The following is a 22,961-nucleotide window of genomic DNA, read 5'->3' as shown; positions in this document are numbered from 1 at the left end:
AGCTCTCAGCACCTCCTTTGCTTGCCCGCGTTCCCCAGCACGAGCTGGCTGCCCGCGAGAGCCGGACGGCGGCTGGACATCGGCGTTGAACCGCCCCAGGCCGCGGGCGGCCAAGCGCAGCGGCACGGCCAGCAAGGCAGGGGCCTCGGTGGCCAGGTCAAGCCAGTCTGTACCACCAGGCAGGCTCACGGTGATGAGGCAAGCCCAAGGTCAAGCCAGGAGACCAACCTGCAGATAAGGGTCAGGTCTAGCAAGGGCAGCCTGGGTCAGACATGCCTCCCAGTTGCTGGGCAGGTCAACAGGGACAAGACAGGTCTGAGGTCAGACTGGAAAGCAGTCTGTGGACCAGCAGGGCTGACCTTAACTGGGGTCCTGGGCCAAGGGCAGGGCATGTGGGGAGGCCCCAGGTGAGGCTGCTCAGGGCCTTTAAGGCCCATTAGTGCACCTGACACCCAGCTGTTTTGATGGGCTGCCAAATTTATCTTAGCTGTGATTATACCACAAGGCTCATATCCTCGTATTGCTGAAGCTGTAGCAGCAAGTAAAGGACTGAGAAGACCTGAAGGTGACCAAAACAGTTTGGGGTTGGTACCATGAGGTGTTTGGCGCTTTTCTGGTAGAACATTTTATTTACTGGAGCATGCAGCGGGTGAAACATGCTGGAGAAAGCCAGCTAAATTGCTCTGCTTTTCATCTAGAAACATCAAAAAAAACCCAGAACGAGAAGTATCTACTCCCGCATTGGTTGTGTGGTCGTGCTGTTCCTGGATAGGGCTTTTGGGGTGGCCCAGGGGTGTGGGGTGCCCGCGGGCCTCCTCATCCCGGCCTCCTCGTTGCAGCATGCTTCCTTGCGCTTGCTCCTGGGTTGTGTCCCAGATTTTCCGCGTTAAAATGTTATTTCTGCCGGGGAAATATTATTTTATTATAAAGATAAATATAGATAAAATGAAGATATCATAAAGACCTTAATCGCTGCCCTTTTTCCCCTGYGCAGGCAGGCAGCTAAAGGCGGAGAAAAAAAGCCGCCCGCCCGCCCGCTCCGCGCCCCCTCGCAGGGGCGAGGCCGCGAGATCAGGCGTCACTGGCGAATGCTGGGGTTGGCGCGCCCGCCCTCCTCGCCGCGCGCAGGGAGGGACGGGTCAGCCATCTTGGGCTCGCCGGGCCGTGCGTGCGTGCGTGCGAGCGGAGGGAGCGGGGGAGGGAGCAGCCCGGCTTGCGGAAGTGCCCTCACTCCCGCGGAGCAGACCGGAGCCGAGCCGCCGCAGCGAGCCCAGGGGCTGCCCGCCGTTCCCCAGCACCGCCGCTACGCGAGCAGCATGGCAGGGCGGCTTCCAGCCTGCGTGGTGGACTGCGGCACGGGGTGAGCGCGGCGGCCGTTGACAGCTCGGTACCGGCGCGCGGGGAGGGGGGAGGGGCTGGGCGTGTTCCTCGCAGATGGCGGCGGCGGCCGGGCAGCCGGAGCGGGGAGGGGGGGCCCTGCGGCCGCGAGGCGCGGGCCCGCGCTGCGCGCCCGGTGCCCGCGGAGGGCCGCGGCGGACCTCGGCGCGGGAGCCGGGCCGGGTAGCCGGCGAGCGGCGTGACCTCCTGCCGGCTCCGGGGTGCCGGCGGGGCAGAGCGCGGCGCCCTTCGGGGAGGCACCGCTCAATGCCGTGCTGCTCGGGGCGACCGTTAACGTGCGGGTAGTGTCATTTATTCGGTGTTACTCCTCTCCCTCTCTGTAGAGGAAGAAAAAAGAGAAAAAAAACCTCCCCCTCTAGTGAGCAAGCGCAGAGGAACTTCCTTAGTTTTGTCAAAGCCTCTTCCTGCTTTCAGGCTTTTATACCTTATAAGGCAGTTTTCGGTGTCAAACCTGAACCAAATCCTTTTTACAAACCGTTTTTTTGTGTTTAGCGGCTACCAGGTGATGAGGAGAATGAAGTCCCGGTGATATATAGCATAAAATGTGTTTCGGTAGAAGGCCGTTGGGATTTGGAATCCTTTTTTTTGTTGCTGCATGGCTTTCATAGCCCTTTGGGGACTTGGGTAGCAAACCCTTAGGTGTCTGCAGGAAGCCAACCTGGAAGGGCTACGTTGTACCGCTTACAGAAACGCACCGAGGAAGTGAAAACCTCTCCATGACCTACTGTCTGCAGTACGGTTTTAAGGATGGAATATTTTATCTTGAATATTCTGTATCGGGTTTTTGTTGGAAAGGACAGGACTGATATATTTCAAAGTTCTCTGTCTTGAGCTAGCACAGTTAATGTCCTAACTCTTGAACTTCTCTTTTTGTTTCACTTCTCATTGGTCTTGCTAAAAATAATCGAAGAAGTTTCTCAGTGAATGCAGAATAGATACGGTTATTTATAATATTCGTAGATGACTTTGGAGAGAGCCCGTTCTTTTGGAATCCAGGCGTTTGTTAGTTGAAAGGCCGTGCTTGTCTTCCCTCCAAAAGAGTCCACTTGGTCTAGGACATTAATAAGTTGGTCTTTTTTCAAATGAGCAGGTATATTTGCATCTATAATGGCTGTATGCTTAATAGTTCTGTGAAAATTTCATACCTGTAGTTACAGCAAGAACTAAAACTTTGTATTTGGTGGAACGAAGGGGAAGTTAGCGCAGTAGGAGTGTGCGTGTGTAACTGAGTGAAACAGAAGCATACCTGAGTATAACATGATGTGTATATGTGCTGTTTACATTCCTTAAAAAAAAAAAATTACTTGAAATTTGAAATGCACTCTGCTGCATGCACAAGAAGCTTTCTCCCATCCTAGAAGTTTGTGCATTGTAGGTAGTCCCAGTAAAGCTGGTGATTATGTCTTTATAGATTTGCAAAGTATAGATTCTGACCACGGCTGTAGCTCGCTCAGCGCTTTCAGTGATGCCAGGCAGAAACAACATAGTGGAATATAGCTGGATATGAAACCACTTTGTCTTTTTAATGTGAGAGGTCTACCAAGGGACCTTTGTGTTAAAATAAATGTTCCTGAAGAAGATTAGTATATGAGTGTTCCATTAATCAATTTTGGTGCCCAAGGGCATATGCTGTAATGTTCTTCCATGCGATGCTGACCAAATCTTCTTCCTTCTGTTTTCTTCAGTCTTCACAGATCTCTCTAAGATACTGTTTTATTGTGAGTCTGTGTTTCTTTTGGAAAGAATCCCAACTCTTCTGTTCTCTAGGCTTTCCTTTCTGATGCACTTGGTAGTCTGAGGGTTCTTCTTTCCTTAAGTTTTGGTTCACAAAATTGGGGACAGAATTTTTAGTGTTGGAAACAATATAGAGAATTGGGATTGTTGGAATTCATTGAAATCATCCCCCCCGGTAAACAAAGTCTTAATGTGATGAATTTACAAAGGAAAAAATCTAATACTCAAGGACACCTAGGGAACAGCTAAGCAGCAGTGTGGTGGAAGGTGATAGTGTAATTGCGTTCGTAGCTGGGTGGTGTGGTGTTTCTTTTTTTTTTTTGAGAGCAGCCTCTCCCCCCTTCACCCCTTAAATCTGATTTTGTGTGTATGAGCAAGAACACTACATATAGTTTATATAACTCCTGTGCTCTGGGCAGATCTGTTGAGGCCTCAGCCAGAGTACTGTTCTGTGTACCAAAATTTAAGAAAGCAGACAAATTGGAGGTAGCCTCTGAAGACAGGAGAAGAAAGCTAGAGGTTTAGAAAATCAGTAAGGAAAGGTTGTTTAGAATAGGCAAAACTAGAAAAGTGCACAAGTTTTCCGATAAGTATAATTTTTTAGAGGGAGAATTTTCAATATGTTGTCCATGGAGGATTAATTATCTTAATCAGCAAAAGGGAGGATGTAGGAGAGATAAGAAGGGTGTCTTCCTACGCCTCTTGCGCATGTATCCACAGGTTGAGTTGATCCAGTTTGTTGATCTGACTTTTTTTTTAATGTGTTTTTTTTTGCCAGCTGAAATTGAGGGGAAAGAGATGAATGAGAAAAGTGGCAGATGGCCTAGTTACGCTTTTAAGCGTCAGTCTGCCCTTAACCAGATTAGACAAATTTTAAGAACTTTCAAAGTATAAGGGTAACAAAGCACTCGAAAAGGCTAGGGCAGTGTAATGCTTCCTAGTTGAGGTTTTAACAACAGGTTAGTAAAATGTTTTAGGGATTGTCCAGTTCAGTGTAATACAGCTGGAGTTGGAAAATGGGCAACGTCAGTGACATGGCAATCAGATTATGGGCACAGCAAAGATTCCTCCAGTGTGACATTTGTTATTCTGAAATCTGCATTCTTGAAAAATTCTTGTTTGTTCTTTGCTTAACCAAAGCGGGTATCTAGAATGTAAGGTATTGGGTACTCCAAAAAGAACTTAAATATTTAATTGTAATTAAAAAAAAAATAGGACTATTTGTTTTTGACGTAACTTCCTCTTAATTACATAATAAAGCTATAGACATAGAAATGAAAAATCTGAAGAGTTTAGTTAGTGGAATACACTTGTTAGAAGTGGGATTATTTCTTTCTATAATTGATAATGTTGTTCAATTAATTTTGTGTCCTGCTGCTTCTTTGGGGAATTTATTTAACAGCATCAATGTTAATATTTAATTTGATTTCACTCTGCTATTGTGCTCTCCTACCCTTTCTTTCCCTTCTCCCCACAAAATTGAGACACTGTCTGCCCTCAAAATAGAAGTCTGCAATAGTAACTTTGTGCTATTTTTTATGGTGCTCACTGATTTAGTATATACACTGTGAGAGATACTTACTTCAAACCATCGAGTATTTAAGGATTGCATATACTTTAAAACCAAAATACAGAAAAAGAAAAGTAACATGGAATTATTTCCATTAAGTGTATGTATAGCACACTAAATAAAAAAAAGCCTCTTACTCATTTGTTAGCCTTAATAGGCTGCAGTCCTTTACGCTGTGCCTTTTAGGTACTTGAATAGTTCTTTTTGTCTATYCTATAGATGAACGTAGGATGGCCCTCTTCCTACACCTCAAAATTTAGCTTGATTAGCTTGACAGCTACGTTGTAGCTGAGTCTTTCTGGAATGGTTGTGAATGCATTTTTTTTCTTAGGATAAACTTGGTACAACACTGAATTAGCTTATTTGGGATGGCAGATAATCAATGTGTTCAAATTAATGGCTCTTCAGTTGAGCTGAAGCGAGTGACTGTGTATTCCTAAGCTACTGCAGTTACAAATTAAGAACTTAATTTTAACAATGAAAATGTTTCAAAGCAATGTATTTGTATTTTCTGTACCTGAGTGTTGCAATTTCTATAGGCTTGTGTGCTGTTTTTCTGTGGATATCAGCTGGATCCTTTACCTATTGATACTAGAGTGTTGTCAGTGACTTTTCTAATGTACACCAGATTTTGTCAGTAGGGTCAAATATTTTGATCAACCTTCTGTTGAATAAAATGGTTGTGTCAAAAAGTTTTTGGTCTCTCTTGTTGCTTTTTCTAGTATCTCCTCTTACATGCCAAGTTAAGTTCCTTTTTCACTTCCATTTTTGTAACCTGGGTAAGTTTATTGTTTTTCTTGTTTTTTTTGTTGTTTGTTTTTTCCCCTCCCTGACTAATAGGGAAGAATTCAAGGTTTTGGAATTGACTTGAGAAAACTTTTCTGTTCATGATGGGAGCATAAAGGCCCACAGGAACCTAATGGCAGCCCAAGGCTTTGAAGATGTCCAGATTCCCTCTGAGCTGAGAGCCTGGGAGGTTAAGGCTGCTCAGGATTTCCAAGCTTTCTTGACATGAAGTTGCAAAGTATTCTTCAGAACTAATCATATCACTGAGACTTTCCTGACGGTTCAGTTTCTGTAACCAGGTTTGCTATAAATGAAGTAAAGATAAGTTTCAAAATATTAAACCTCAGGGATGCTGAAGTTCTGTCCAGCTCTGCACTCTGAGTGCTGAAGTTCTGTGTGCAGCAGAGCAAAGGTTGCATTTGGGAGCTCCTCAACTCATCTTACTTTCTGCTTGATCTTTATGCAACATCTGAATACTTTCATGCTTTTAAGTAGAGCAAAGTATTTATAGGTTGAGTATCTTTTGGTGTGAAAAGTTATTACAGGATTATATTGTTCTGTTTCTCTTTTGGGTTTTGACCTGGTAGTGTAAATGGGTACAAAATCCATGAAAGGCTAATAATCTTCATTAGACGGCAAAGATGCACGAGATGAGAAATCCAGTGTTATAAAAACAAGGTAAGGGGAAGTAACAGCCTATATTTTGTGCGCTCTGCAACTTCTGTAGTTCTAATCTTACCTCTTTAACGTATATTTTTTTTAATTTATCTTACACTGCATCTGAAATGATTAAATGTTTTTTTTTCCCTAATTTCCCAAACATGGAATTATTCCCACCAGATTTCAAACCATTTCAGCACTGTGGTGTTTAGCAGTTAATATGTCAATCAGACTTTTTGTTATGACTTCTATTAATGGATTCTAGTCTTCATGAAAACATTCTCTTTTGGGCTGAGTCTTCTATATTTGTGTCATCCCAGAAGTAATTTTTCATTATGGAAAACATGAACAAAAATCTCCTAGGTCATTCCTTAATGGAATATGGAAAAAATACTCTTCCAGGATTTTAAAAATATCTTTTGCTTGCCAATAACTGAAATGATTGGGGAGGGATGAGGAAATAATTCATCCTTAAAATGAAAAAAGGGGTTTTGCTAGATTTGGAGTTTGGTTAAAAAGAAAAAATAATAAATTCTTTAATAATTGAAAATAAATTCTGAGGACCCATGATGACCTATAGGCATCTCTTAAATGATTCTAATACATCATAGCCGGATTGTAACACTATAAATGCACAGAGCCTACAACACGATGCTATCGGAATCAGTTAACATCTTATTCTCATGCATGTCAGAAGCCATCCAGGATCTATGCCACCTTCCTGTCCTTCTGTTTCTGCTTTTCTTTTCCCCTGCTTCCCACTTATGGTTGGTTTTTTTTCTTTCTTTTCTTTTCTATCTTTTTTTTTTTTTTTAAGGCCCTTCTGAGTAGGGGGCAAAAACACTTGCATCCATGGGTTGAGTCTTTAAAGTTAATGATGAATGAACCACCTTTTATGTACAGCAGAGCTCCTACTCAGGCACGCGTGGGAAGCTTGAACAATAACTGAGAATAGAATACGGCCCTGGGAGTGATTAAATGTTTGAGGGGAGGATATGGTTGTGTGTGGGGGTGATATAATGCATGTTTGCATCTTGTTTCTTGGTTGCTTATTATTAGTACCTGGCATGAATGTTCTACCCAGAAAGTATGCTGAATGCATGAACGTGATGCACATTTGGTCACCTGAATTAGTTGGAAATATAGCTTCTAGGAATTCAGAAGTATTGTATTAGTTCCTGAGGATCCATCCAGTATATTATTTTATAGGCGCATATAAGAAACTTCATGATTGGTCATTTAATTCATGCACTTTACCCATGAGATGGGTATTCGGGAGTGTCAAGTGGATATATATTTATAAAAATGATTCTGTAACTTACATATTTCTCCCCTTCCATCAGAATTGTAAAGATCTTGGAATTCTTAACCGAAAATCGTGTTCTTTAGAATCTACCATGAGGATTTGATATGACCATTTGCCAAGTCTATATGTTAAAACAAAGTCAGGGAGTCTGAGAATTGGAAGTAGGCAAAAAAAAAAAAAAAAAAATTGTTGGTGAGCTTGTTACGCAAGATGGAAGAGTGAAGGTAATACCATAATAATTTATGAGTTCAAGCTGAATTTTGACAGGAAGCGCCAGCATTAGAAATGTTTGAACATTCAGTTTCCTCATTTTAGACTTTCTTTAGGAAATCCTAAGAGGCTTTGTTTTGACAGTTTCAAACAACTTCTTTTAATTCATTTTTTAAAAAACATTCTTTATTTGAAGACTTTAAGGAGAAAATGTTTAATTCAAAGGTAAAAAAAACTAAAAATGCATTTTGGTTTCTCCCCAGTTAAATTCTTGAGTTCTGTTCTCAGTGGAAAAAATAACTTTTGAGTTTGCTTAAACATTTTCATTTTTTTGTATGTTTTGATCACTGAACCAATACAAATATTTTGTTGTGCAGATCTAACAAAATTATCTATAGGTAGATGCTTAAAAATACTACTTTGAGTGCAAACTTGTAAGTGTCCACGTCAGGAGTGTTTTACCGATCAGATGAAACGTGTCCTTTCAGAGTGTTAGTACTTTATATATTGCCTTCATTTTTGTTGTTTTTGAAAATTAAAAAATCAGTTGTCAAGAGGATTATATCCAAAATTGAAAAAAACCATCATTCCAGCCACCGACTTTCTGTTTGGTAGAACATCGTTCAATTTTTCCTTTTTGGTCTAAGCAGGAGTTTGCATTTTTAAGACTAGACACTGAAAAACTCTAGTTTAATGTAGTTATCCTTTTTTTCTGGGTCTTCCTTTTTCTCTTTATTATTCCCTTGAGGTCATTGCGAGTGTTTGCAGCTGTGCACAGGGTGTGTTTTGGCATGATCAGTCTGTAGAGAGCAAGATGCAGACAGGATGATGTCTGTTGAAATTCTATTTTGATTATACTCTGCTATCAATGAATGAATCCAAATTTTAATTCTCTAGTTTATGCAGTATTTCTTATTTATCCATTTTTCAGGGGATATTAGCATTTCATTTGTCATGACTTGCCTCAGATTTATTGTGCTGTTTATCATCTGCAAGAACTTTCACAATCTGACTCCTTGTATATTTACTGTCAGACTTCAGAACCTGTGTGATTTTGTTAAATGAGACCTGCTTTTTTTATTGAACAAAATTCAGTGATATGTTTCTGTCCACAGTCTAATAGGACATTTTTTTTCTACATGACAACTGATTCTAATTTGAAGCTCTTTTTTATTAGAAGTGTGGCGTAACATGGTAAATATGTAAACTGATATTTTAATGCAAGCCCATTCTTGATAGAAAACATTTGGTTACCTATTGAAATGCTAAACTGTCAATTGGTGTACTGGTTGGGCTGGAGGTGTGCCAAAAGAGTTTTCTGTTGTGCTTGCTGTTGATTCCTTGTCTCCTGATTCATCGTCTGTGTATTTGGTTTCATCTTGCCCTCTGCTTAGGTTGTAATGGGGTGGTTGGGGCGAGGGGGTCTGTTGCTGTAGCATAGTAGCCACTGATTGATGGCTGGAGCTCTCAGGTGTGAAAAGAGTATAAATAGCAAGCACAAATGCTCATCTCTTTTTTTGTGTGTATATATATCATTTTTTATGTGGAGTATCTCTTTACACTTTTAGACACTATTGCATTTGTTTGGAAAAACCTCAAGTTCAATCAGGCTAACCTTAACCTACAATTAAATAAGCTATGCCTCTTTCTGCGTCATGTGACTCAAAGCTTTTACCCAATTCATATCCATAGGCCCACTGTTGTGAGGAGCTGGTAATAAGGATTTTCAAGTGTGAGATTTTGTGTATTTGGATACTTGGTTGTATTTTTTGGTTCAGCTAAACCCTCCTTGTTTCAGCTATAGAAAATTATGTACTGCTAATCTATTCTCTTAGGATTTTTTTTCTTTCTGATAAATGTCTGAACAGTGTTCAGTTTATTTTGGGCAAATCCATGCAGAAAGTTGCCCAATTAATCTCTCCCTTATAACAACTTACAATATAAAGAATTAGTTAGGATGATTCAAACTTGTGGAGCATTGTTTCCTTATTATTTGGAAATATCACATGGAGTAGTTAGACTGCAAAAATGCTCAGAAAACTTGCATAAAAATAAAATGTGAATTTATTGTAAAAACTGGAAGTATAGCTTAGTATTGTGTGGGTGTGGTGTAACACAGGGGCACTGTTAAGACACTTGTTAAAATGARTTAGTATAAAGGTCTCAAAGGAAGTAGTAAGTAAAAAGAGAGCATTCTGCTTTTGCCAACACAAACTGCTTTCATTACACAAAGATACTGTCCAAAGCCATTTGCTTCTCTTACTTTGAGAAAGATGTATTCAAAGCAAAGGTATCTTTATTTTTTGTGTTCAAGTACAATTCATCATTAAATACCTGAAGTGGATTTCACAAATATGAGTAAAATTGATTACAGGTTAAGGTGTTGGTATCATCATAATGCATGAACTTGGATATTGTTAGTGTACCGTACTATTACATTTAAATATGGGGCATTTCCAGATGTATTTTTCATAATGACTCATTTGTAAACTAAGTTCTTTTGATAATACATAGCATATTATATTCCTCTTCACTTTTAGGAGAGGAGAACTTATTTTCCAGGGTTAAGTTATCAGTGCAATTACTACTTTTAATCTTTGATGTAAGTGAACATAAATCAGAGCAAATTTGAAGGTAGATGCTCTTCTATTCCATCTATATGCTATAAAAATTGGTAGCTTCCTGTGTTCTCCCAACTGGTGTAAAAACTGTCACCCAGGAAATTTTATTTCAGTTCATTTTACTTTATTCTGAATATTCTGTAGTATATGCCACTACTGCCTATATATTCTCGTTAGTCCCATACCTGGAGAGTTTTACTCTGGTTATTTGCAGCCATGTTGTATCTGATTTAATTACTCATTTTAGCTAAATTTTACTAGCAAGCATTACTATCATGTCTATGCTTTGAGTTGTAGATATAATAAAAAAAACAGAACTGGATAAATAATCTTTGATCAAATACAGATACTTTTAAAGGTAAGTTAACCTTTTTTTTAAAAGCTTTTTTTTTTTTTTTACTTTTTTAGGAAAGCAATGTTTTTAGAAGCATTTCTCTTTTTGAGCTGATTTTGAGCTCAGATATCAAATTGCATACCACTTCATTCTGCTTAGGTTTTTCTTTACTGTGATGATTGCAGCATATGATGAAGTATTTGTTGTCAAGGTGAAAATTTTTGTTCAAGTGAATTGTTATTTTTTCAGGTGAAATGTTTTAAGAAAATAGTTTCAGATATACGGTAATGTAGTAGATTCCAAGGCCAAGGTTGCAGACTGCAAGATTTATAAACTCTCTAGTGTCTATGGGTCCCATGTGTCTTTGAAACATCCCCTTTTATCATCCCCTGATGTGTCTAGTCTACGCCTAAGCAAGATTTTTTGTCTTAAGAGAAGTTCTAGTCTTGTGTGCTTTTTCCATTTATAGAGCTATGTCATTGTTTTTTACTACTGGCTGTGTAAAACACTTGTTGATCAAAAATGTTTTAAAAATTGATATAAGCAGTTGCTATTAAAAAAAAAAGCAAGGTAGTGATGTGTAAAAGATAAATATGTTTACTGAAGGTATAAAATAATATGAAAGATATGACCCACTTCAGTCTTTTGCTATCTCATGTTTTTTCAAGGACATTTGAGAAGAGATAATAAACTAATATATTATGCAAGTCCCACTTTCCTCATATAATCAGTTYCTTTACTTCAGGGACTTCTGATGATCTGCTGCTACTTAACCAGTTTTCGCCTGGTGTTAGAGCCCAGAACCTTTCTTAAAGGGGCAGGATGTCTTTACTCCTTTTCACCATCATTTTCCCGTTACTTCTCTTCATGGGGAATTGGAAAGTAAATGTTCCCTGGGCTTTCCAGTCTCATCTGGTTTTCAAGGATGATAGAAGAAAAGCAGCAAATAAAAATGTGAAGGTTTATGCAGGCTTTTTGGTTACATGAGAATATATGTATGAAGACTAAGGGCTAATACAGATTTAACAAGTTTTCACTTCTTTTTAAAGCAGTTATGCTGTCAAAAGACATGAGACAGTAAAACTACCATACCTATCTTACAAATTCTATCTACGTAGAATTTGTCTTGTTAATACAGGAAAGGATATTAACTCCTCTTTGCTGAAGCTGTTACCCAAATTATTTTTTTGAGGTTGTCTGATTTCTCTTCTGCTTAAGCAGAGTGTGTTTTTTTAATTTTATTTTGTTTGTTTGTTTCTGACAAAATATACAAGCATGAGATCTGTTTTATTCATCTAACAGTTACTCAAGTGATAGTAGCTTATTTGACTGAATGAACAGAATATCCTCAAGTAGGTGGGGGTTGAAGAGTAGAATCCCTTTCCATTCTGTCAAAATACTTGGAGTTCTTACAATTTGATTTATTTCATATTCTTTTGAATATGTTAGCATATATGTTTTTCCCCCTTAGAATCTTCTTCCTTTCTGAAATTTTCTATAGTGCCTTGTTCAATATGCTTATTTAATTACAGTTCTTCTAGAACTAGGTTAACTTAGCCAGAACTGGATTTTGCTGTTGTATGTGCACCTGCATCAAAGAACTTACACACGTCAACTAAGTTATAGCATCTGCACTATCTTGTATGCTTCCTATCCAGTTACATGCAGAGAACCTTACTAACATAGTGCCTTAGTAGACTGATCATGATATTCTGTATAGTGTATGAACTTTAATTCGGATCTTATTAAAAAGATTGTAAATTTCTCTGTAAAATTAGTTAAGCAGCAAAGCTTGTTTATGATGGAGAAGATCTACATAATCAAGGTTTATTTTTACCATCAGATTCATGTGCAGATGATATAATGGTCCTCACTGGTGTTTAAGTACAGAGAATTTAATTCTGTGGTGTTCTTGGAAGAGTGAGGTTGTTAGATTGGCTTTAAATACAGAAATAGTTTGTAGACCATGCTAATGAAGACAATTCACGTGTAAAGGCAACAAACTTTATAATGTTATTCACTGTTCTGTTTTGCATAATTGAGGCTTTTTTCTGTTTCTCTTTGCTCTTTGTTGAACCAAAGAAATGGCCCCGTGCAGCCTTTTTCTCAATTATATTCTCTGGGTTAGACCTGTAAGGGGACTTGTGCTGTGACACTGAGGCACCTTACCTGTGGAATGGAATGCAGGTCAGTACATTAGCCTGCTCGGCATCGGATTCAGAGAGGCTAGCGTGGTAAGTAGGAGTTGACTAGGCAGCACAGCAGAAATGCCGAGATGCATTTAAAGTTTCCTGGTGTTGGTGGGCATATGGCTTTAAACCACAGGGAAATAGTTCAATCAAATAATGATTCACAGGCCTCAAACTGCTGGGCTTAGGTATTGCATTTCAGAAAATAGCAGGGATTGTTTCTTTTAAATAGCCAATATGCTGTTGTGTGCAGTTGTTAACATGTGGTGATAATTTTGACTCCCATTGGCACTGCATTTCTTGGAAAAAATCAAAATCTCTTCCAGGAAGCAGTAGGTAGCATGCATCTCTAAGGTATGTGTATGTTTAGGTCATGGAATAAAATAATTGATCAGCCTTTGGAGTAGGGATCAAAACTCTGTTCTTTCCTCTTCTAGATGAGCATTCTGATTACTGGACAATCATCTTGCATCCTGTCTTTGGCACTATGAGTCTTCATCTTTTTCACACAGTTTCAGGAAAGAAATGCAGACATACTTGCCTCAGAAGAGTTAATAAGCAAATGGCATGAGACACTTGTGGGAAATGGGAGATGTGGGTTTGAACCCATTTGGATGGAAGAGGATGTGGAATACAGATCTCTTACCTCCTGAGCAAGTGCTTCGTATATTTGTCTGTTGCAAAAAGGCAGGATCRGCTTATTTTTGAGAATAACTATAGGTGAAGCTTGTGTAAAGCCTAAACCCCTCAGTGAATGTTAGACATGCTTGGAGCATGACTACTTGCATGGGTTTTGTGTAGGACTTTGCAGTGGTGTGTTTAGGTTGAGAATCCTTGACATGAGTGTGGTGAACAAGCACTAAGCTGTCCAACCCTGCCTCTTGGACACACAGAAGCAGAACTTTAGGGCTCATACTCACAAGCTAAAATGTGTACTGTAAGGTTTACCATACATCAGGAAGTCCATTGTATGTGCAAGCTAATGAATCTGTCTTGTGTTTTGAGATTGACTGAGAACATGCACAGTAAGATTGCTGTGGCTCAGCTGGCGGACATTAGTTCATCAAATTGTTGTCTCTTGATGATGGCTCTGAACAACAACAAAAACCCTGGAGAAACATCCTTCTATGTATATTTATTCTTTTTCTAACTTCATGCATCTTGAAGTTAATCAAGAAAGAGGCTGTTTAAATTTCAGCCTAGTCCTGGCTTTCTTTCCGGAGAGTTTCGGGTTGTTCATACCTCCTTTTTCCAACCACCAGAAAAGTCCCTTCTTCTTTTGGAGCTGCTTTGCATCTTTACTGTGTGGTCAGCCTTGGAGTTGCATCTTATTCCTCTCTGTGTGCATTTAAAAATGTCTGTTTTGAATGAGATTGCTCTTAGTTCAGATCAGGTGTAGCTGAGGAGACTTGCTCTGCAGAAGTTAATGAAGATTAGATGATGTTTGTCCTACAGTGCGCTTTTCTGCTTGTGCATGGCTAACTTGTGTCTTTGCATGGGATGGTCAGCAGAATGGATGGGATACAGTTCGGTGTCAGGCCACCCCATTTCTATTGTACTTTTTGAAGCAGCTCAACAAACAGAGTATCCAAGAAACGGTTTTCCCCCTATTCCTTACCTTTTTGTTAAAATAGCAATTTTGCTTGAATTAGGGTGCATAATTTGGGAGAATGTATACAGAATGACATTTATTGTGGACAGGAAAGAAATGGAGAAAAGGAACAGTGGTCCTGGCTTGTGGTTTGCAGACTGAGTTCTTTAATGACATTCTCATTAAAAGTTCTTGCTATAAATGCTGTTTCCTTTTGGCTTTAAAATTGTCTGTCTGACTGGTAAGTAACCTTCAAGGGAATTTATTATTGCTCTCATGTCATCACTTTAGAAACATTTATTCTAGCTGAGAGAGCATATATAAGAAATCACATTAGTGCAGTTGGAAGCATTAAGAGCCTTTTGGACATCCTTCCAGAAATCTCTTCTCATGCATATTAGTACAGAACTACTTTTTAATTTCACGGTGTGGATTTGAGATGGATGTGACTTTGTAGAGATACTACTTCATTGATAGTTAAAATTGGTTTAGTAGAGTTAACTTAGTAGCAACCTTGCTTAGCACCTTGCTTTGGGGTATGACTGTCTTAGCCAAAATCATATTCATGTTTGTCACCTCGCTATATCTGCACAAGCCGGCGGATGGACCAGTGTTGAGAACTGATTTGCCTTTTGCAGAAGTTGCAGGGAAATCCCAGGGGAATATCAGCACTTAGTTTACATACATACATACGTACATACATGCGTATGTCTGTCTCTCTCAGATCTATCAAGATGTTGTGGACTGGTTTGGATACATTGTAATTTACCTTGCAACGTAAATTCGAAGGTCGTGATTATCCAACAGAAAACACTTTTTCCCCTAGGGCTTTTTTCCCCTTTTTTACTTAAATAAGCTATTGGGGCTACAGAAACACCTTAGAGTAGCTGGACATGGAGAAATAACCAGAATGGAAAACCAGAATCAGAATGCCCAAAATTGAACGCTGTTTTTCGTCTTCGGGACTTTGTAAATCAGTTCTGTATTACAGATCTTAATAGAAATCTTATGCTTAGCTGAATTTTACGCCCGTCTGTATACAGYCTTGCTCTGCTAAGTGCCCTAAATTCTGTGTGGGTGAAGTTAAGTTTATGTCTCATTAAGCAATGTGTGCCTGCCTTTCTCTATTCAGGTCACTCCTGTGACTTTTCAGTGTAGCAAGCAAAAGATGTCATTTGCTGGCAAAATGTGATTCTGTATTGGTACAGCTGATATGATATATGATACCTTTAATATCAGAATTCTTCCCTGTGGTGACAGAAGAGACTTAATTGCTACTCTGAATAAGACTGGGTGTGTCTAATTCCCCCTATGAATCATACATTAGTCAGACACATTTTGCTATGTATGAACTGCTTTGTGGAAGTCTTTTATACTTGTAAAATCCAGCTTGCCCAAGGTATCACTTTTTTACCCAGTGATTTAAATATTGTTAACGTTATGTGGCAGTGGTTGGATAGCTTGATCAATCTGAAGAAAGCCTTGCCTTTGCAAAAGCTATTGGTTTTAAAATAAATTTCTTTTAGGCCTTTGGAGGACTGAAGATTTGTATCAGCTTTTTATTAATGTATTAGACTGTTTCTTACCTTTTTTCATTTTTTTTAAACTTCATTTTAACTCCAGAGTTTCTGTATATATGTTTAGTTATGAAAATCAAGCTTACTGTTTCTTATGTATATTACCATAGTCCCTAGCAGCCCTAGATACTGTTCTGAATCCTGTAGTGTGTGTCACTGTATAAATACCACAAAAAGATTGTCTACGCCGCAGGAACTTAAGAGTTGTAGGGAGAGGTCTGAGAAGGAGGTAACACCAGGTTATTTCCTTGACTGATGGGTAAATGGTGTTGTCATTCCTAATGTGGGAGAAAGAATGTGGCAAGGAAGTTTTGGTGTAGTAGAAAAGCGAATCCTTGCTTTGGAGACTAGTTTAGACAGTTGCTGCTACAATCCTTTAATATTCAGAGACCAAAATCCATGTGTATTTTTCTTTCTTTACCTTCTAAAAATGAGACTTCTACTCCTTCTGTGAGTCAGAAGAGTTTTGTGTGTGATTTTTCTTTTTCTTTTTTTTTTTGCTGAGTAAGCCACAGTATTTTTAGATATGCTGATTTTATGTCTGAATACAGCCTTTTTATTTAAAACGCATCTTTCATTTGACTGTGTTTTTTTTCTTTCAGTCTGCTGGATATGTGTGTGTATGCTGGACTCTTTCCCACACCACAAGCAACTAAGCAGCATGTTACCTGCAACAGTTTAGCTTTTGTTTCTTTGAAATACTGAGTTTAATAATCAAATGATTTTTACTTTTTTGCTTGTTAGGGCACTTCTGACTTATTTGGTAATATTTTCAGAATGCATTACAGCATGCATAGCCCCCACTCTATTCAAATAGATCTTTTTTTAAATTTTCTGATTTTTAGAATTGGGGTGCAGTGCTGTCTGAAGCTACCTGAGATTTACAGGAGCAGGTTGTAAGGTGTAAGTTGTTACATTAAGCAGAAGTCCATTTCTTGCAACCTAAGGAGAGTGAGACTTATTGCTTACCTTGAAACCTGTTACTTACCTTATGTGTAACTTCATTTTACGCAGGCAAAGTGGAGAACAGGTGTTAGCCCTGCAGACAATTGTATTTTTAAACTGAAATCAGAAGCCTGACTCAGAGAATCAAGACTGTTTGGTGGTAGGGAGGGGAGAGGGAAGTAAATAAAAGTGCATTATTGTTGCCAGACACAGGATGTAGTGGAATGGATTATAAGGAATACAGATGCTTAATTTTCAAGAATGACTAACTAAACTTTTACGTATGGTAGACTCCAACATGTTAGATCCTCTCCTTCGTCTGTACGAGCGAGATCTGGATTCATCTCGTTAGTCCAGGGACTGGTTTTTGGAGCCTCTCCAGTGGGTGTGTCATGTAAAAGATGTAAATAGGCGCTGTAGTAAAAATCATGTGGATTAACTATAAATATCAGAACTAGACTGAACTTGGCAAACCTAACAAAAGGGTTGAGAGATTCATGATTGCAGGTTTACGTAGCTCGCCTTCCGGTTCCAAAGTCCCACTGTAGATCTAGCTCTAAAACTCATACGTGCTGCAGTTCCTGCTTTGTATGGGAAGGTCGACAGAGCGAGTCTATAGTTACTGTTTTTCCAGTTACTTTTGTTGTGGAATTATAAACCTCTAAAAACAATACAGTTATGCTAAACAGCTTTATTCTGCAGCAACAGGTTATAGAAGTATCTAGTTGTCAAATTCATATTTGAGATTTATTTTAGGAACTAGATATTTAAGAAAAAAATTGTAAAATTGTCTTTCTCATGACCTGAGTCTGCAATGTCAGAGTTGCGTGTCCTGAATTTAGGCACATGTAGTACATGATGCTGGTCTCCTTGCCAGGTGTTATTTCTTGTGTTGAATTTTAGTCCTTTTCCAGTGTATATCATATTTTGCCTGTGAAGTTTTCTTTTTCTTTTTCATCAATATAAAAAAAGTTAGTTTTTTTTGCATGGTTCCTCTCAACTGTTACAGTGCACTATAGGCAAGATGGGTTTTACAGCCTCTTGCAAAGCATGTGTGGCATTAGATGAGGTCCTGTGCTAATTGCTTTGTAATTCAGAGAGAAATTTATCATCCTTTTCACTGAAGATAGCATTTCTCCTGGCCCAGCACTATTGTATGCAATTAATGCCAGCACCCGAAGTTGTGTAGACATTAGTGAGCAAGTGAGCGAGTTGTGAACTGCTGCATCATTAGCATCCAGCAAAACCTGCTGCAGCAGCCCGCCTGTTCTACCTAGAACAAACCAGCCTGTTACTGCATGTGTTGCCAGGCATGTTGCTGTACTACTGATACAGACTTATGGCTTTTGCTAAAGTTAGTACTACATTGTTTTGTTTAAAGCTTTCCAGGTTTATATTTGAGTGTTAAAAATTATAGAAGTGCAATGCAGTGTTTTATGCTTTTGTTGATGGTGTTAATGTAGTCACTACAACTATCTGACTGCTTAAAGAAAATGAGAACGCTGTCACATTCATGTTTGTTTAAAAACCTGTACATGGACTGTAACTCTAAAATGTAGTATGCATTTTGGTTTATATGTTTTAAAATTTGCCTTTGCTATTGTTAACTCTTAACCTTACCATGACTTTTACTATTCCATCCTCTGTGGAAGAAGAGAGACTATTCCAATTAACTCTTTTACTGAAAACATATTTTGTATGTTTGAGCTGCGACATTTCTAGCGGCTTGATAGTTTCAGTACTGTGATTTCTGTAGTCATTTTTCATGAGTACATTGGTAATTTCTTCATTTTTCTTACTTCATCCCAATAAAAGTGATATATGTATCCATAGTAAATTCTGGAAATTTGATTGGTGGAGGCGCGTAGTTCTTTTCCTCTTATTCTCTTTAGCCTTATTAAACATATTTTCTAAACTATTTTCCATTTCTTAAATAGAATTTCTGTTGCTGCAGTCTCATTAGCAGCCATCAGTAAGTGACAGCACATCTTAGGAAGTATATTTCTGAAATCGTCATTATCAGTCCTTCCTCAAGTCCAGCTGACAGCCCATAGGCAAGGGAATTTATTTTCCTATAATTAGCAGTTATAGAAACACTTCTACCACTGACTCTTACTATGTGGAAACGTTTCTATAGAACAGCTAACTACTGAGCAGGGAAGAACATCTGCTCTAACTCTAAATTTTACTCCTAAACACTGAATAATTGAATTATATGCTTCATGTGTTCTGTAGGAAAATTTTGCTTGAGTAGAAATTAGCAATGATACCTGCTTTGTAGTGGGAAGCATTGCTGTTACTTCTTAAACAGAAAAATAATAAAAAGAAGAAATTCATTTTTTTAATTTGGGAAGAGGGATACATTCATTTAAAAAAAAAGTAAGATATTTGTTATTTGTGGTATTAAATACTAACTTTTTTTGTTTTAATAGGTATACAAAGCTTGGTTATGCTGGTAATACTGAACCACAGTTCATCATTCCTTCATGTAAGTATTTGTTATTTGTATATGAGCACTGAAGTTACACTGAGTGTTTCTGTAATTTGCTATGTAAAAGAAGCAGTTAAAAATGAGTGACTTCAAAAGTCCTCTGAGTTGTGACAGAGTGGTGGCATAGCTCTATTCTGTTTTGCTATAAGTGCTGACTTTAGAAATGTAGGTTCACTAAAATAATAATAAGGAATTTCTGAAGTTTATTTCTTGAAGTTGAGACCATGTTAATATACAGTAGCATGGATATATTTACTTTTTAGAAAGCTTCTTACCCTGTGAAGTGATATACCAGATAAAACTTCAGTTGACTGTAAGTATAAAAACAAAAAAGGACGTTTTAATATCTTTAGGGCTTAAAATCTTACACTTACCAGATATTTTCAATGTTACAGCTGTTACTTAATCTACTAAGTTTTGCAAATAGAACTTTTCAATTTATTTTTCCCCCATTTAAAATCGCGTATATATTCATTTGCTGTTTTCTGAAATGTTCCTGCCACTTAAAGCAATACAGCTGTAGACTAGGGAGTAGAATTCAACCAAATTCCTTTAGAAATACCTCACCTTTTGACCTTTTACACAGCTTAGCATTTTATCAATGTTCATCTGGGCTGAAGTAATTAAGTATTATATCCTGGTAAAAAGGAATAATTAATACACCCAATTTTCCTTGTAAATACAACATGAAAAGAGAGCTATAAATAGTAGTAATTAAGCATAGTAGCTGCAAAGTAAAACTAGATAGGTCAGGCTCTGTTATTTTCTAGAAAACGTATTTCAAAAGCAATTTGCATGGAAAGCTAGGGCTAGTTCAGTTAATACATTCTCTTGTTTTTATACAACTGAATGAATCCTCTCACTCTCTTCTGTATTGACTTTTAATATATAGTTCTTTATTTGGTTTTCCAAGTGAAGTTACTTTGGTTTGCCTCTTTATTTTGCTTGTTTTATATACATGCTTTGCAGTCTTGGGCTTCACATAAAAACTCTAGCTTTGCTGTGTTAGATTAAAAAAAAAAAAAAAGTTACTGAATAGCTGGAAAAAAACTTACATTGCTTTTTATACTCATAGCCAAGTTTAATTCTAAAATAGGTAAATGGCTTATTCAGTTTCAGATAACTGATTTTTATACTTTCTTTCCACGTATTCAGGTTTGGTTTACTTTAGTTTTAAAACACTTTTTCTCCTTTTTATAATAAGAAAGTGATAATGACACTTTGAACAAATTTGGGAAATGACCTGTCAGATCATTAAGCAGAGAAATTTTTACGACAGGTGTGCTATTAAAGCTGTTTTTTTTAGCTATTTGATATAATGTGGTGTATTTAAAAAACAAAACCCAAAAAACAACCACACACAACACTCTAGTCTAAATGCTACTGCAGCTGAAATGGTCCGTGCCTGTAACGCTCTTACTTAATGAAAGGAGGCATTTTTATCATCTGTACTGTAATCCAGCTCAGACAGTTACACTAACTGCATGAATTTACATTAATCCTCTGCCTCAAATGAAATAAAATAGCACTAGTGTAATCCACACTAGAGAAATTAAGAACAGAGTACAGCAGTAGTTAGTTTCAAAGTAAAAGATGACAGAAAAAGGAGTTCTCATTAACAGTTCTGTGTCTTTAATTTTTCTTTATATTATCCACACTTCAAATTAATATTGTGGTTTCTCCTTTTATTTTCACAATGGCTGTTGAATTTTTGTCAGTCTGATTCTCTAAAAGAAGTGTTTGCTGTTAAACAGGTTCAAGCAGCATTCCTTCTCTGTTGTTCACTTGTTTCTTATCTTATTCCCTCCTGCTCTTAACAAACTTTTATCTCCCACTCCTCTTACATTTTGTTCTTGTTTTAATTCTGAATACTCTTTTGCAGAAATCACAAATGCTTGCTTGGAGAATGGAATAAATGAGAATATATAGGCCAATTTTCTCCAGAGACCGTCTCGCTTCCCCTGTCATGTTCACTGCTTTCTTTCCTGGCTGCTTTTTAGATCTCTTGGATCATTCATCTTATGTGATTTTTCATTCACTTATTTTAAACCCTTTTCTGGCTTATATTAAAACAGGAATCAATTTATTTCCAAAACATAGGCGTTTTCCTGATTTTTTCATCTATTTCAGATTATCTGCAATAGTTTAAATATTAGATGGCCTTTTCCTTACATTTAAAAAAAATGGCCCGAGTAGTGGTTAAGAACAAAAATTTGTTTGATACAAGTGTGTCCTCTTTCTTCTAAAGCCTTTTATACTTGTGTCTAGCAAACCAAAGCCAAACATTCTGTGATATTGCTGGATTGCTTCCCATCTTCAGACACCATCGTAACCTAGTTCTTGTTTTAGCAACATTTATTTTCCTGTCTGTATTTTCAGAATATGGTTCTTGATCCAGGTTGTTTCCTTTTCTTCATTTCTGACTTTCAAAAACAGCACCAAAGAGGCTCGCTTCAAATTCAGCAATATATTTAGAGCCATCATCTTATTTTAAGCTGGTAACAGCACATAATCACTTTGACTTGAAAGCCTCTAGAATAGTGTGGCAAGTGATAGTATCTTACTTGAAACTTCTTGAAGATAACACTCATCCGGGCAGCCAAATTTCCTAAAGACGTATAAGCTCCATAATGATGACTGGAAAAATACTTGGCAAGATTGACTTCTACTTGGTTTCTACTTCTCCCCCCGCTTTCAGCTTCCAGCCCTTTTGCTTCCTCTCTCATAATATGTAAGCTGCTACAGAAGTTACAGTATGATTCAGTTTTCCTCCTAAAGAGCTCAGAATAACTTCTTCTGTTTTATTCTGTTCAATCTTTCACAATATTTAACTATTTATACATTTTCTGGCTGTGCAGCTCATCTCTTGTTGCTCCTTGTGGGGAGAGAAGAAGGAAGGATGGTGATTCTAAATGAACTAATGGTGCTTTAACCTAGTATGCTATAAATTACGAAATCAGGTAGCTGTGCGCTCCCCTGCCCAGCTAACCTGAGGCTGCAAAAGCCATTTTAATAGCATTTATCTTAGTTCTAAATGAATACAACTTCTCACTTAAGGTGAGAAAGAGCAAAAGAATTCTGCCTTTGAGGAATCTTTTAGATCATGACCTTTGAATAACTAAGCCTGTGAATTTTATTATTTGTGTAATGGATGGTGCTTTAAAGGTAATTAGTAAGGTTTGAAAAAATACAGGAGATATTGCCAGCGCTATAGCTCTGATAACCTGGGATCCAGGCAGATGCAAAAGATGAGGGAAGGGAACATCTGTGTTTCTGTGATACCTAACCACTGATTTGTGTTTCCAGGATCCTATGTTTAGCCTTAGCCAGTATTTTTCTGATAAACTTTTTTCTTTATTTATGATGGATAATTATCCTGGAAGGAATAAATTACCAAGATACAAGCTCTTGAGCTTTGCCAGTTATTTCTTAAAGTGAAGGAGAGATTTATAATTTTGTTCTTTGTTCCTCCAATCTGTTCTCAACAATAAGATACAAATAGAGTTAAAAGGAGGAAATTAAACATGTATAGATTTTGTGGAAAATCTG

The 22,961-nt window shown here is 37.9% G+C and overlaps 1 protein-coding gene across 1 annotated transcript in view; it reads left to right on the top strand.

The window, feature by feature from the left end:
- Positions 1-1,139: 1,139 nt before the first annotated feature.
- The window catches only part of ACTR3 (ARP3 actin related protein 3 homolog), a 35,140-nt gene continuing 13,318 nt past the window's right edge, over positions 1,140-22,961 (top strand). The window contains exons 1-2 of the mRNA XM_026089014.1: positions 1,140-1,360; positions 19,354-19,409. Of these exons, the coding sequence (XP_025944799.1) occupies positions 1,317-1,360; positions 19,354-19,409 (100 nt within the window). The 5' untranslated portion in view covers positions 1,140-1,316. The remainder of the gene's footprint in view (positions 1,361-19,353; positions 19,410-22,961) is intronic.

This window comes from Apteryx rowi, unplaced genomic scaffold, assembly GCF_003343035.1.
Source record: "Apteryx rowi isolate R43461 unplaced genomic scaffold, aptRow1 scaffold_8, whole genome shotgun sequence".
NCBI classification, from domain to species: Eukaryota; Metazoa; Chordata; class Aves; order Apterygiformes; family Apterygidae; genus Apteryx; species Apteryx rowi.
Note: the sequence above shows the minus strand (reverse complement) of the source record. Positions and strands in the feature narration are given on the sequence as shown.